Source organism: Hippoglossus hippoglossus, chromosome 7 (assembly GCF_009819705.1).
Source record: "Hippoglossus hippoglossus isolate fHipHip1 chromosome 7, fHipHip1.pri, whole genome shotgun sequence".
Classification (NCBI taxonomy): Eukaryota; Metazoa; Chordata; class Actinopteri; order Pleuronectiformes; family Pleuronectidae; genus Hippoglossus; species Hippoglossus hippoglossus.
The window spans coordinates 3,501,861-3,516,268 of NC_047157.1; the positions used below are offsets into that span (position 1 = coordinate 3,501,861).

General features: G+C 40.2%; 1 protein-coding gene and 1 long non-coding RNA gene across 2 annotated transcripts; both read right to left on the reverse strand.

Annotated features, from left to right (window-relative positions):
* Positions 1-299: 299 nt before the first annotated feature.
* pofut1 (protein O-fucosyltransferase 1) lies at positions 300-5,479 on the reverse strand. The gene is made up of 7 exons (XM_034589979.1): positions 5,253-5,479; positions 4,913-5,034; positions 3,588-3,770; positions 3,201-3,313; positions 2,839-3,031; positions 1,741-1,983; positions 300-1,429 (listed from the first exon to the last, which is right to left on the reverse strand). The coding sequence occupies exons 1-7, from the start codon at positions 5,389-5,391 to the stop codon at positions 1,235-1,237; spliced, it is 1,188 nt and encodes a 395-aa protein (XP_034445870.1). The 5' UTR covers positions 5,392-5,479; the 3' UTR covers positions 300-1,234.
* Positions 5,480-8,093: 2,614 nt separating this feature from the next.
* LOC117764521 lies at positions 8,094-8,948 on the reverse strand. The gene is made up of 2 exons (XR_004614405.1): positions 8,749-8,948; positions 8,094-8,467 (listed from the first exon to the last, which is right to left on the reverse strand). It is a non-coding gene; the product is annotated as an uncharacterized LOC117764521 (long non-coding RNA).
* Positions 8,949-14,408: the final 5,460 nt, after the last annotated feature.

Genomic DNA, 14,408 nt, shown 5'->3' on the forward strand with positions numbered 1-14,408 from the left:
GCCAGGTTCAGCCACCCCATCCCCCAACATAGACAATTGTGAAAAACATTAAACCAAGTAAATATTAGTGTCCAGACGCAGTATATATATATATTACAATTAATTACATAGTAACATTTATCTTCTTATCATATTCATACATGCATATAAGCTCACATAAATGCTTTATGAATACAAATTCAGAGTATTCTGACTTATCTGGCAACCAAGCATCACCAAGCCGATCCCACATAGCTGAGTATATCAGCTGATTCAACTACTCACTGCAACACTTCCAATGAGGACCAGACTGCTGCTGCTTTCAACATTAGTGTTCATACTTTATTGGTGAAAAACATGATAGAAAAAAACTTCAACATCATTGCATTCACTGCTTTCACATTGAGGAAGACAATTGGCTTGCAACACATTCCTATTTACATTTAAATCAATTCATCCAGTGCAAATAAACTCTTTTGTCTTTCTAAAACGTTTATTTCACATGCACTGAATAACAATGCTGTTCCTGTAACATTCACACACCTCATCAGTTTTTGGTCCTGGTAAATGATGTGGAAAGACTGTCTCCTTTCCCCTCCCCATAATTGTATGAACAGGAGGATCAGTTACTGTTCTCTCCTTGGAAAGGAGAAAAGAGGGAAGGAAAAGAGCAAGCTGCAAAGAGAAGGAGGGACGCAAAAGTAGTGGGGGGAAAAAATGAGGAAGACGGCCAAAGAGATAGAGGTAGAACATGATCGCTGACACAGCAATTAGTCTTTTCCAGAGAACACTGAGATCATCGGAGGTCCTGCTCACATGTCTGTACTGTAGAACACGTTTGCAGCAGCAGAATGCAATTATACTAAAGGAAATGTAAAGGAAACGGGGTGTTTTCCTGATGGAAAGGAAAACTGACTTTACTTGAGTGAACAAAAGTAGAGCAGGAGCCAAAACTTTAGAGGGAACATTCAGATACTGGATTTTCAGACCAGACAAAAAATTGCATTTAAAATTTTTTGGCAGCAGCAACATTTTACAAACATGAATACTACCCACCTGCTACACCCTGGCCCTTCCTTCATTCTCATAGATTAAAACCCATCCTAAAATGGAACCTATCCATGACTCTGTTTCTCATCTTGCTTCACTCATTAAGAACTGTCATAAATTTTCTCTGCTTTTCACATGTTGTCCCGCCTCCTCATGACAGTCATCCATCACCAGCACCCTGAGGGCAACCGTGTAACACTCGTACTCATAGCTCTTCTTTATGATTTGGTTTCCCAGGCTTGTCCATGCCAAAAAAGGAGGACGGGAGGCCATGCACGTCCCGCTCCCTCTTTACAAACGCAGAGAAGGAGGAGACGCAGTTGCCGATGAAGTGGTCAGCTCGGCCTAGGATGTACAGGTCCAACTGGGCTGAGTCCGGTTGTAGAGTCACTACTTTAACCTGTGGTAGCCACAATGAAACACAGTGTAAGAGTATTTTTCAGTCCTCAACAATGTTAAAGATGATCAAAAGAAAAAAAACTTTTCCTATGCAGCAGTAAAATTTTCATATCACAAGAATGACGTGCACTATTCTGATACTTTGCCAAATGTGACAAAACCTGTTTTACGACTTGTCACTGACGAGACAATAAAAAAACTTGTCAGTCGAACTTTCATTTAAGGTTGCACATGCAAGAAACTAGAGTCCAAGTTAAAGCTGGAAGTCTTTCGACATACTTGTGAGTGCATGACAGAGGCTTCAATACCCACCTTGCCCTTGAAGATCTTATCAATTTCTTTACTGTGGGATTCTGAGTCGGTGGCAATGTAGACAGAGCTGGCAGAGGTCTTCTTCACCCACAGCTTCACAGCCCTGCGAATCTCCGCCAGGTCAGGCAGGCACATGGGCATGGTGAGAGGCAACGCTGTCTGGCGGTTGTAGCCGACACACTGAGGAGAGGCCATGAAGTGAGGCCCTGCATCTCCAGTCTTCAGCATTTTGCATGCGTTTTGCTGTAATGGTGGATGAGAGGGAAAAATTTAGATCTAACCACTCGCTGAAGAAGGGGGTGAGAACCAACGGAGAAATGCATTGCACACTCCCGCAGACTGTGATGGTGCATCTGTCGCCCAAAGTCTATTCTGGTTTTGAATAGTGACTGTGATGTTATTTGTCTTACTAGCGCAGTGCACATTAAACCTGCTTGTTTGGAACAGGCTGTTCTCTTGTCCTGTGTTAATGCTCCAGAGCAACTTCAGAATTATTCCTTGTCATTAGTGAGTCCTTCTCAAACAGTTCTACAATATACTGTCACTTTTTATTGTTTGTGTGCAGAGATATTTTATAGTCTATTTTGCAGAGAGATGTTAAAAATCTTTGTACCTCGGAGAGGGAAACGATCTGGCCGACCTCTGCTGTAGTTGATCCGAGGACGTAGAAGAAGATATATTTAACTCAGTCCATAGACTGAGGGGACACTGCCCCACCCCCACTCACTGCTACAGAGAGCTGGTCCCATGTATATTAAAATTGTATTATTTTGAACTTATCATGTGTCCATAAGATAAACAGTTTGCGAAATATTTGTTCCACACAAGCGTTTGTAGAATTATTAGGTACCTAGGGAGTGACAGTGTTGGAAAACCAGTAAGTGTTGTAGGTTTAGATTTTGTCCTAACAAAAAGAAAAATATAGAAGAATATCACCAGCCATGTACTTTTAAATATCAAATTTTCCCTCAGTACTGAATAGTTTAATACCATACACCTCCAAGCCGCAAATTTAATTTTCAATCATCAACTGACATGAGCAATCAAAAGTTAACATTCCTTACATATATCAATGATTCCATAAATTAAACATCTCACCCAGTCGATGCCAATCCTCAGGTGAATGCCAACATATGGCCTGGTCAGCCAGGTGGCGATTTGCTCCTCTCCCTCCTTCACCATCTTGTCCGACCACACTACATACCCCTGAAGGGCCACGTGCTCCTCTATCACTGGGAACTGGGCCGGAGCCCCAGGCAGCGCCAGGACAGGGTGTTCAGAGGGAGGGAACCTGTTCCAGCAGGATAAGCATGAAGAGAAGAAACTGAAAACCAATGGAAACCTCAGAAGTCCCAGCTGTCAATCAGTCATTATATTCAAAACTACAAACATAAGAAGGCGTCCCATTTATCTTTATGTTTTATCTTCAGTCCAGTGGGGCTGCTCAAACATGTACTCACTTTTTCATCCACTGAGGTTGGTGGTAGGCACTAAAAGAAATACCCCCGAACAAGATAGACTTGTCAAACTCCACACCAACGTAGTCCCAGAATGGACCGAATGGGTTCCCATCCTGTAAATGAATCAGACCCATCTGTACAGTTCAGAGCAATGACACAGTGACACATGCTTCATATTCATGTGGTTTATAAATTTAAATTGATTAAAACAACAGTCTTATGGCCACCAGGAGGCAGCATTTCACCCTTTCACTTGCAATCATGCTTCTTCACCCTCACCTTTATTCACTATTTCAAATGTTTCAGGAGAGAGAAATGGTACATTGTCGTCAGATAATAGTAGGTCCACATTTATGAACCAAATAATCTGTCCGGCGTGACTCTCACCTTCATAGGGCAGGATTTCTTGTCTGCACTCCGGTGTGCAGCAGTCTCAAAGCAGTAGGCATTCCTCTGTCCTGAGGGCCAGTATTTGGGGGCCAGCTTCTCCATGAAATCCTCCAAACTGATCACACGATGGTAGGCATACAAGGCCTCTAACTGGAAAAACTCACTGTAGGGAACATGGACCTGAATAGAAAAGAAAAGAATTGAATAAAACAGTACTACCCACAGCTGGTGATATCCTTTTTTTAAACTGTCAATACATCTGATGAAAAGAATAAACCAACAATGTGTTGGTCTGTCTCTTAATATATTGCAGCCTGAGGAACTCGCCCCATTTGTTCCTTCTGAAGATGTAAATCATGAATAATGGGCCACAAATATGTTTGTATGATTAAGAAGGATCAGTAATCTGCTTTAGAAGCTTTTGGAAGCCTTAGCCCCTTTGAGCTGCACCCCCCCCCCATGTATTATTCATAGCCGACAGATCATAGCAGCAAAATCTGTCAAAAGGGGAAAAACTAATAACATTAGATCCACCAGCACATAATCAAAGGCTGCACTCAGATTGGGTTTACCAGTTCTCAGGCCTTGTTACATTGGCACACTGACATGACAACTGTGCTGTCCCTGTTATGACAGATCAAAAATGTCTCCTGAAGACACTGATAACTTAAATGATTCAAGTATCAGAACAGGTTTTTACATGCAACAGGATGTTATTCCAGCAGAACATATTTAATAATTACATTAATTCATGATATCTGTTGTATGACAATCTTTTCCACTATCTTTTCTTTTGCATTTTTCAGACCCCAACATTAAAATCTAAGTACGTAAAGAGTAACTTATTCATACTGTATACATATGCTCAATGAAGTGTTTATTCTGTTTAGGTCATATTTTTTATTTGTTTAAGCACAAGATATTGAGTTGTTACTTTGCACACAATTTGTATCTTGTTCGCATAAGATATTAACTTGTTCACACATAATTATTTAATAAAAAATCATGTGTCTACTGACTTCAGATGCTCACAGCCACGGCGATGGACAGAAGTTTTATTTTCAACTTGGAATGTCAAGTAATGAAATTCTTGTTGCTCTTATACTGAGACACTAGATAGCCATCAGCAGGAATACTTTGCTACACATTAAATTGTTCCCAAGAGGTAAATAAGTATCTTGTGGGAACAGGATACCTATTGTGTGGTTATTACAAGGACTTTAGGGGCTCTGTAGTATTTTAATATGTTTGTTTATGTATTTCTTACCTGTCTAATTTGTTTTCTGTGATTTACGTGTTCTCACTTGTGTGACTGCACTTACATTGGTGTAAGGGGGCGTGTGGTGTCGGTACACTATCCAGGGAGGGACGGCCAAGGTTCGGTTCAACATCTTTGAAAAGGCCAGAGTTCCCAGGAAGTGGTCCACCTGGTTCCCGAAGCGACCTGAACAACAGCAGAGGTCACTTCAGCAGCCTCACTGACAACTTGCAACACAACACTGCTCCAGCTCATCACATGGAAACACCCGTCTAATGTGTTGCAGCACAACAGCAGCTTTAATGTCCCGCGGACTTAAAGGCCTCGTAAACCACCGCTGAACTTTTACACTCGCTAGCTCCTGCAAAACAAATGTTGAGTGTGATCTACGCGGAGTGAGTTACCCATGCACGGGCAGTACAACACGTAGCCGTTCACATCCCACTGCAGTTCCTCGGCTAAAGTCCGACAAGTGTGGAGCAGAAGGGATGAAACCAAACATGACAGAGTGAGGGCACGGGACACTTGTTGTTTAACCGCCATTGTGCTTCATGTCATGGTCCCAGCATGCACTGGCTCCTGCCTCCGCCTTCTTCTTCTGTGTTTATTGGCGGTCAGCCAACCTTCTCTTACGCGCATTACCGCCACCGTCTGGACTGGAGTGTGGAGCAGTAGCTTGGCAGCAAACACAATTTAAGTAAACTAAAGTTCAATTATTTTTCATCAGTGCTTTTCGCTTAATTAGTTCATTAGAAGATGATGTAAATTCCTTGATGTCTTTCCAAACAAATGTTCTAATGTGATATTTTGCTCTTTTTCCATCCTGATATTAATTCCCTTCTTTGTTCACTATATATGTTAAACTCTGTCAATACATTGGTGACAGTTTCTGTCCCAGTTTCATTTAATTTCATTAAATTTATTTTGTCCATTAATCCTGGCCAGTTCTCAGACGGGTAATGATTCTCTCTCCTCTGCTTCTCTCACCAGTGCCTACATCTTTGAATTTTGTACAAATGTCTTCCTGTGTCATTTAAATCCCAGTATTCTTGCCATGTTTTGTGACTGTTAATGATAGTTTGTATTTGTGCTTTGCTTAATGGTACCTGTATGTCGATTGTTGAATGACTGTTTTGCTAATATGTATGCCTTTTCATTGCCTTCCACTCCCACGTGAGCAGGAACCCAAAGGAAGGAGGTATTACACCCTCTCTGATGTAGTTTGAGGAGCACATGAAACATTTCGTAGACAATATATTGTCTGCATGAGGATTTGAGTTAATGCTGCTATTTGCTGACATGCTGTCGGATGTAATGATAATCTCATTGGTCTAGCCACTTTCCTCCGCCCACTGCAACGCAAACAGAATGATCCTGCCTCCTCCTCTTCTTCTTCTTTAGCTTTATAAAAGAATGCAGACGAGTGTCAGAGCTGCCTACACTGCCTCCTACTGTACTGGAGGTGCCCTGTTCTCTCTCTCTCTCTCGCTCTCTCTCTCGCTCTCTCTCTCGCTCTCTCTCTCTCTCTCTGTCTTTTTTTCCCTTGTCTTTGAGGTTTTGTATTAAACAACAACGGTTGTCTTGAAAGGTATATAATAATAACAATAACAATAACAATAACTGCTTTGGGATTTCATTGAATCCAATTTTTTAAGAAATGTAAGTATACCAGATAATCAGACTGTCATTTTGTGTTACTTTATTTACTCAGCCTGAAATTTTATTTAGGATGATTTCTTGTTTTGAGGAGGTTTATTTTGTTTGGTCACAACCATCCAGTAATCCAGTAATTAAAGACATATTGTTTTTTTCACATTGACAAAATAAATAGTTTATATATTGTATATTAATAGACATCTATATATACATATATCTACCTTCTATATAAAAAGTCTGATTCAGGTTCTGAAAATTGTGACGTTACTTTTCTTACTGGGCCAAACCTTCTCACTTTAAACCAGTGTGTGGACCAAAGACAAAGACATGAACGCAGAAATCTATGGATTCACATAACAAAACAAAAGTAAATAATCAAAAATATAAGTGTAATAATTCTACAATTTAGGGATACGTACCAAACATTGCAGCTAAACTTTCTAGAATAATAAACATATGAAACAATGTGATCACGAGAAAGACACTGCTAATTACTACAGACAAACATATTCGTGGGCCACAGTGTGACGTGAGACATGTTTTGTATAGGGTGTATCAGGGTGGATAAAGTGTGAAAAGTTGACATGAACCACTGAGACAACTTGAATAAAGAGGATGTGAGAATATCAGATGTTATTTCATTTTCTGCAGCCAGACAGAAGAAAAACAACCTTTACCTGGAAGCTCAGTATAAATCTAAATACTGATTCAGTGGACTTGACACCTCAAAGACTTGTGTGTGTCAGTGGCAACCAAACATTGGTTGGAACAAACAATAGAATCTATTGCTACAGCAACAACATTTACTTGAAATGTTGAGCTACCTCAGTAGTTTAAAAAAAACGAATGGACAACATATTTAAAGTTTGAAAGTAAATCACAACTTTTCAGCAAATAAAACACTATTAACAACATATCACTTGCTTGTTCCCCTCTGATCTTTCCTGACAAACAAAGCGGTCACACAAAGTTCACAAAAAAAAATAAAAAAGCTTTTGACCGTTTCTGCTTTGCCTCTGATTCCCTGGTGGAAGTCAGATGGAGCCAATCAGTGCAACGTCCAATGATAAAGACTCGGCCGAAATGAGGAGCGGCGTTCACAGAGCACTATCATTATACAGATTCTTCTTGAGATGTTCACATGTGTGCTCAACATGCCTAGACCCAATGAGCTGGGTAGGCATGGCAACATGTGGTCTCAAACCTTTGTTACTTTCATTTAGCCGTGTGGACTCTCTGCCAGCCTGAATCAACTGTTTAGATATGTCACAGTGAATAGTTCATCACCGAGGCTCAGTGACACAGCCGATCTGCATATATGATGTGATCTGCATTCAATTTCATTTTCATTATTAGTCCGGGGATAAGATCAGATGTACCTTTATTGATCGTCTATAGAGGAAATCCACAATTGACACAGCAGCACAAGGTGGTGGCAGCACAAGGGGAAATGTAGTAAGAAATACAAATTTGTAAAAAGGATTTTAGTGTCTCCAAATCGAAAGTGATAATAGATTATTATCATTATTGTGATCTAATAAATAGTAAAACATCCCAACCGTATAAACAACACCTGATAAAGTCTGTGGACATGTTCACTTTTCTTTATTTATAACCAACTCAATGTCTTTTCTTTTTGTTTGGGAAGTTTTCTACCCTGGGCTTCACTTTGAAAGATACTTAATCCCTCCATATCCTCCAGCTCAGCCAACCCAGTCTAACATATTCTCTCTTTGTACTCAATCACTCTCCTTTTTCTTTTCTCTGATGCTCGGCAGCTGGCGGCTCTTTCCCTCTTTTCCTGTGTCGTTCTCTGCGTCCGCTCCTCCCCCATCCCTTGAACACACACTGTTTTTCATTGTTAGAGATGACAGCAACGATAACAATGCGAAGAACCACAACTCACAGCCGAAGTATGAGGCAGAGACAGATGGAGCGAGAGACAGAGAGAGAGAGAGACTTCCTTCAGGTGAAAAACAGACGACTTTCATCACAGCAACAAAATGAAAAAAAACTCACACCTTATACTTTATCAAATATCTCCCCATTGTCATTCGATTTTTCTGGAGTAAATAATACATGAATCAGTAGCTAGCACATTTAGTTTGTATGTATCTCTGACTCACTGTTGTAAAAATGTCATTTCCCTTTTTGAATCTATAAGTTCCTCAGACACCTAACTCTTAACATAGAGAAGCTGCAGAGTGAGAAGTTTTGCACTAAAGATGCATGTACGTCACTCACGTTTCCTCCTCTCCCCCCTCGTCTTCACCTCTGCCTTCCTCTTACAACAGGCCTACAGCACCGTGCCTGTGGCCTTTTCACAGGAGGGAAATAAGGCAGTCAACCTCAAACAACCCGCCCCCTGTTGACCTTTCTGTGTTGATACCGACAACCTGCATGGCTTTCAGTTCAGTTCAGGCTGGGAGTCTAGCATGTTTGGTGTAATCTACCAATTTCAGCATGCAGAGACCAAATGCATTTACATCTGAGTTAATGCTAAATCCTCCTAGTCCACAGGTTTTCTATAATGGATCTTTAGAAACAAAACAAAGTGCAATGTAAAGCATGTTCCTGAAAAAAAAATCTTTATTAAGTTTTTAGAAAAAATCTGAAATCCGACGTGCTGAAACAAAAAAACTAACAAAACTGTCCATCTCTTGACAAAATCCATATTTTCAGTTTAAGTAATCTCTCATCAGGACTCCCCTTTGACAGCAGCGTGTCGTGTAGATGAACGAAATTACTCAACCATAGCAGCACAAAAAGTAACAAAGTCCCTTTTGGCTGAAAAGTCTAAATTATATATAGAACATAATTTAACAAGTTGAAAGTAACAAAACGCCATTTAAAAAGATCCTATTTTAATTTGTAGTCCTCTTCCTGTGTGGCATCAGAGTGTCTTCCTGAAATGGAAGGGAAGGAATTAATGGAATGAATTTGACATAAAATGAACAAAAAAGTTACATTGTTTTAGATTTATTTATGTTTAGATGTGTTAAGACAAAACCATAACTCAACGGACCTTTTTATATTCATTTTGATTTCAGCTCTATCTCTTGAACACAGTGAGCAGTTATCAGAAATAAATAACATTTGGATATGTAGAGAAAATAGACAAAATCTAGCAGAGCTGAAAAATGCCTCTTTTTAACCTCTATAGTTTTCCCCTTAGCTCGGATAACCTCTTTTTTCAGGCCTGTTTTGATGATGTGGCTAAAACCAGAATTTAGCAAAATGAAAAGTTAACGGCAAAAAAACAACTAAAGAATTTTTTTAAATATGAATACACAATATTTTAATGTGGAAGTGTTCAGAAAACTGAACTCAAAACTAATCACATTCCACAGACTTGCTGCCCTGGAATGATGGAAACATTAAACTCCATCACAAACATGGCTTATCCTGCAGGTGCCAAAGATACACATAATCATTTTCACGCCGTATTCCTCACCCACAACAAAACTTTAAGTTGATTTCATTAAAACTGTTGAGGCAGTTAATTAATGATGCGATTGATTGTAACTGTTGCTGCTTTTAATTCTGCTAGGATGCTGGTTTAATTTGGGTTCTACCTCAACGTGTCTCTCGAGGTTTTAGATAATAAATGATGATGACACCTTTTTTCATTTAAAAAACATTCTCCACTTTGGGTGGGGTGTGCCTTAGTGACGTGGATAAAGACTAACCCTAAAATAGAACTAACACACAGGAACACTTTATCTATTTAGATTTATTTAGAGTTTGATCTAGCCAAAACAAAACTTTTTCAAACAAAGTGTTTCTCTCTGCTAGGATCCCCTGTAGAAGCATTACATGGATATATGAAAGTAACATGTTTAAACTTTGCTTGTTTAATTTAAACAGGAAATATACTCATTTTGGTTCTAAAGATTGAATTGAATTTGAAAAGTGGGGGAAAAACTCAACAAAAAGGTCTATTTTTATTTGTCCACTCAGGATAAAAACCCAATATGAAAATGAACAAGTAAAGTAACGCATATTTCTTAAGTGTAAATATTTTTGAAGATGCAGAGAACTATTAATCATCAAAACACTGTTGACAAAGTGCCTGTCCTCATTTCCAGTTCCTTCTCAGCGAGGATCCCCCCCCCCCCCCCCCCTGGCAGCTGCCGTGCCCCCGTGACGTGGACGTGTGGCTGGACAGGGCCACTCCGCGTCCCACCCATCCACCTTATCAACCTGCCGCAGAGCACTGGGGCGGGCTGTCTGTGACCTGATACCCCACATCATCACGGGGGAACTCAGTCCCAGCTGAGATAGACCTCCACACCTCTGTGCTCTACTCTGAGATTATCACCCACCAGATGCTCCGCAGTTGCACAACACACACAGGATGTCATCATCGGCTGCATATCTCTCAGTGCAGCGCCACTAACTTTGACATGTGTCTCACCAGGTATTTGCATTTTGTGTGACACTTTGTGTTTTAAACCGTGATCACATGGATTTTGAGGGTGTTTTTCATACAACTTCACACACTCTGGTGTCGGCTGTGCTGTGCCACTGGGCGTTTAAGGCTTGAATTACACCCAAAAAACTCAATAAAAAGATTCCTCGGCCTTGTCAGCCCATGAACCCAACAGAATAAACGCAGTCTCACACTGAGACACAGGCTCATTAAAACACACTACAGGGCAGCAACCTATTTTTACGCAACTGTAATTAAGGAAACGCTCATGCCTCCGTCCCGTGTCTGTACGACTGGAACTCTCTTTGTGTCCACCACCAGCCGCCCCATCCTTTTCTAAGCTGTTTATCGCCCATCTCCGCTAATGTAAACCGCCCATCTGCTTTAAACAAAACACATAAAAACACACACATAGTCATTTCCCACCACGCCAAACACTAAAGGGGGAAAAAAGGATTGCTGCTTATTTTGGTGGCAGGGAAATACACTCCAGATGTGAACAAATTGTCCCTCTTACTAATTTGCCTTTGTGTTCGCTGAATGTGAAGACGGGGATGAGAAGTGTTTGCCAGAACTTGATGAGTGTGTGTATTTTTTTTTTTGAGGCACGGATGTGTGTGACTATGAAGCTGATGGTGTTAAAAGAAGAGCCATAAAGGGAGGTGGGTGTTAAAGGAGAGAGAGAGAGAGAGAGAGAGAGAGAGGGGGGAATTGGGATGACACCAGAGGAATAGTTGGAGATCTTACTACTGTTAGACCCAGCAGGCATAAGCAGACACAGATGTTTCCGCTCAAGCCTGATGAAGGCTTTATTTAAACGAGCCCATTGCTTTCTTCGGTCCTGTCATCATAACTTCTGAGGGGCCGGCTCCCTCGTCCCTTACAGTGCATCTAATCAGGGCTGATTAGGTGTGTGGTAGGCAGAGACATGCAGGGGGGTTGGCTGCTGCTCCTGCTGCTGTGCTCTCAAGGAGGTTTCTGCACGCGCATGTTTCCCCATCGCCGGTCTGAACCCAGGACAGAGGCAGAGAGGACATCAGAGGAAGTGCAGTGCCACGGCATGGCGTTTAAATAAGACTCTGGTTAACAGACATGCAACTGCAATCAACCCCCATGTGGTCGCAGCAACCACACTGTCATCTAAATAAATAAACTGGGGCATAATAAAAGAAGTCTCCCTCGCCCACGCCTCGTCCATCTTCCACCGTCTGTTTCTCTCCATCGTTCCATCCTCGCCCTCCTCTGTTTGCTTTGCAGCATCCTCACATGAGAAGCTGCTGCTGGAGGAAAACAACTTTAAAAACAGGGCACCGGACTGTAGCTGGTCTGAAGAGAGAGGAGTTCTCTGAAATACACCACTGTGGTATTTCTTACATATTGATTCTCAGACCTATCATTTATGTTGGACAGTCATAAGTCTCTGTGGCATTAATGTCACTGTAATAAAACACCACCAGGCTACATCTTCTCTGTGGACTGAACAGAGACAATGTGCAACTTCCATATAATTTTAAACCTCTTGTACCAGTTTACTATGGAAAATATGTGACAAATTTTCACTTCCTTTGAAGGCCTACATTTTTACAGACAAAATAAGGATCTTTATTTGTTTTTGTTAAGATTCAGAAACGTTATGATTTGCTTTCCTTCATGTCAATTTCAAGAAGTCAAAGACAGAGGAGATTAAGTAGATTTAGTTCTCAACTGATTCTTGAATTAAAAAGAGTTTAAGTGTAATAATTGTATAATAATGTTGAATTTATTAACCCTGTAATTCTACAAGAAATTCAGTGAGATGAGCATCAGTTTGAACAAATATTTGAGTTTGTCTGTTAATACAATGTATAAAGACTAATATTTGGATTTAAATGATTAGTTTTTCTTAAACTTTGTTTTTTTTTAAACAGCGTCATCATGAAATAATTTTTAATATTTCATTCTTAGCCTATTATTTACTTTGGACAACTCTGTAGTTTAAATATGAGTAGTTATTTAATTGTTTTAATAATAAGTTATTTAGAACAATAAGAATGTGCCTTTAAATGTGCAAATCAGATTTTGTTATTTATATATTTAAGTTATTTGTAGGGAAATAATTAAAACCCTGCTCATATAACCATGCTATTCAATTCTTTGATTATTCTTATTTTTGTGTCAATGACAAATGAAACTTCTAAAATGTGCTCAAACAAGTCTTATTCTTTAAATACGTTTTTGAACTGCTTAAATTCATTTGTAATAACAATTTCAACTTCACCACTCAAAAAAGGTCAGGTGGTGCAACCAAATACTTATAAAGATATATATATATATATTCTTACAATTTATTTCAGGGGAAATCTTTGGCAAGTATCCCTTAGATTGTCAACACTGCCTAACACACTATTACTTTGTGGCTCTGTTTTGTATTTACTCTAATTTAAGGTTTGTGCATTCTATTGGCCAGGTATCCAGCATTCAAATTTACATTTAAAGGTGAAAAAAGTATTACACAAATACAAACGACTAATGCATTCATTACAGTCACTATTTACATTACTTTTTCAACCATTTGTTTACTTTAACCTATTATTCATTGGTTTAAATGAATATTTTTACATGGTTGTATCACCTGACGATTATTAGTTGTGCCACCTGACAACTGATAAGAACAATCTTAAATAATTGCATTTTTTTTCAAACACAGTTTCTATTTCATTTTATTTGAGAGCAAGACTTTTTTATTAATTAAATGTATTAAATTTATAGCATTTTTTAATCAGACTGCTTCGATAAAATTCATATTTGCTCTAAGAAAAGGCTTTTTGAAGAGTGATTGAAAGCTGAAAGACCCTCTTGTCCTAACAAGGTCCGGATGTGATTTTAGATCTACAGCACGTTGGATTCGGATCCTGGTTTTCCCCGACAGCTGCTGGATGTCAGAGCCTCGCACAGGCTCCCTGAGGCCGGGCAGCGGAGGAGCAGAGCCGCGGTGTGTCCCTGCAGATGTTGGAGCTCACACAGGTCCATCCAGTGGGATCGGTGTCAGTGGTGCGGACAGCTGGACCTGCAGCAGCGGGCTCACTGACAGCTGCAGGTCCAGGTGAAGTCAGCTGAGGTGTCACAGGCATCCCCCCCCCTCCCCCCCAGGACCCTCCCTCCACCAACAACAGGAGCTTCTCCCACCACCTCTCTCTCCTCTGTATGGAACACACCAACAAACCGTCGATGCTTTCAGGTTCGGTCGGAAATGTGGCAACTCCGAGGGCGCGAATGGTTAACAAACAAAACATGAATAAGTATAACTGGAGTTCTTCACGGTAATTGTAGGCTAGTGTCGTTTTTATTAATTATTGCTGCAGAAAGTAGGTAAAGCGTATAGTTTGGGCTATTGTTTTTTTTATTCATCAATTTAATTAAAACACCAACCATTAGCTCTCCTAAAACAGGGGCTCTCAAAATGGGGTCCAGGGACCCCCAAAGGGTCTTGAGG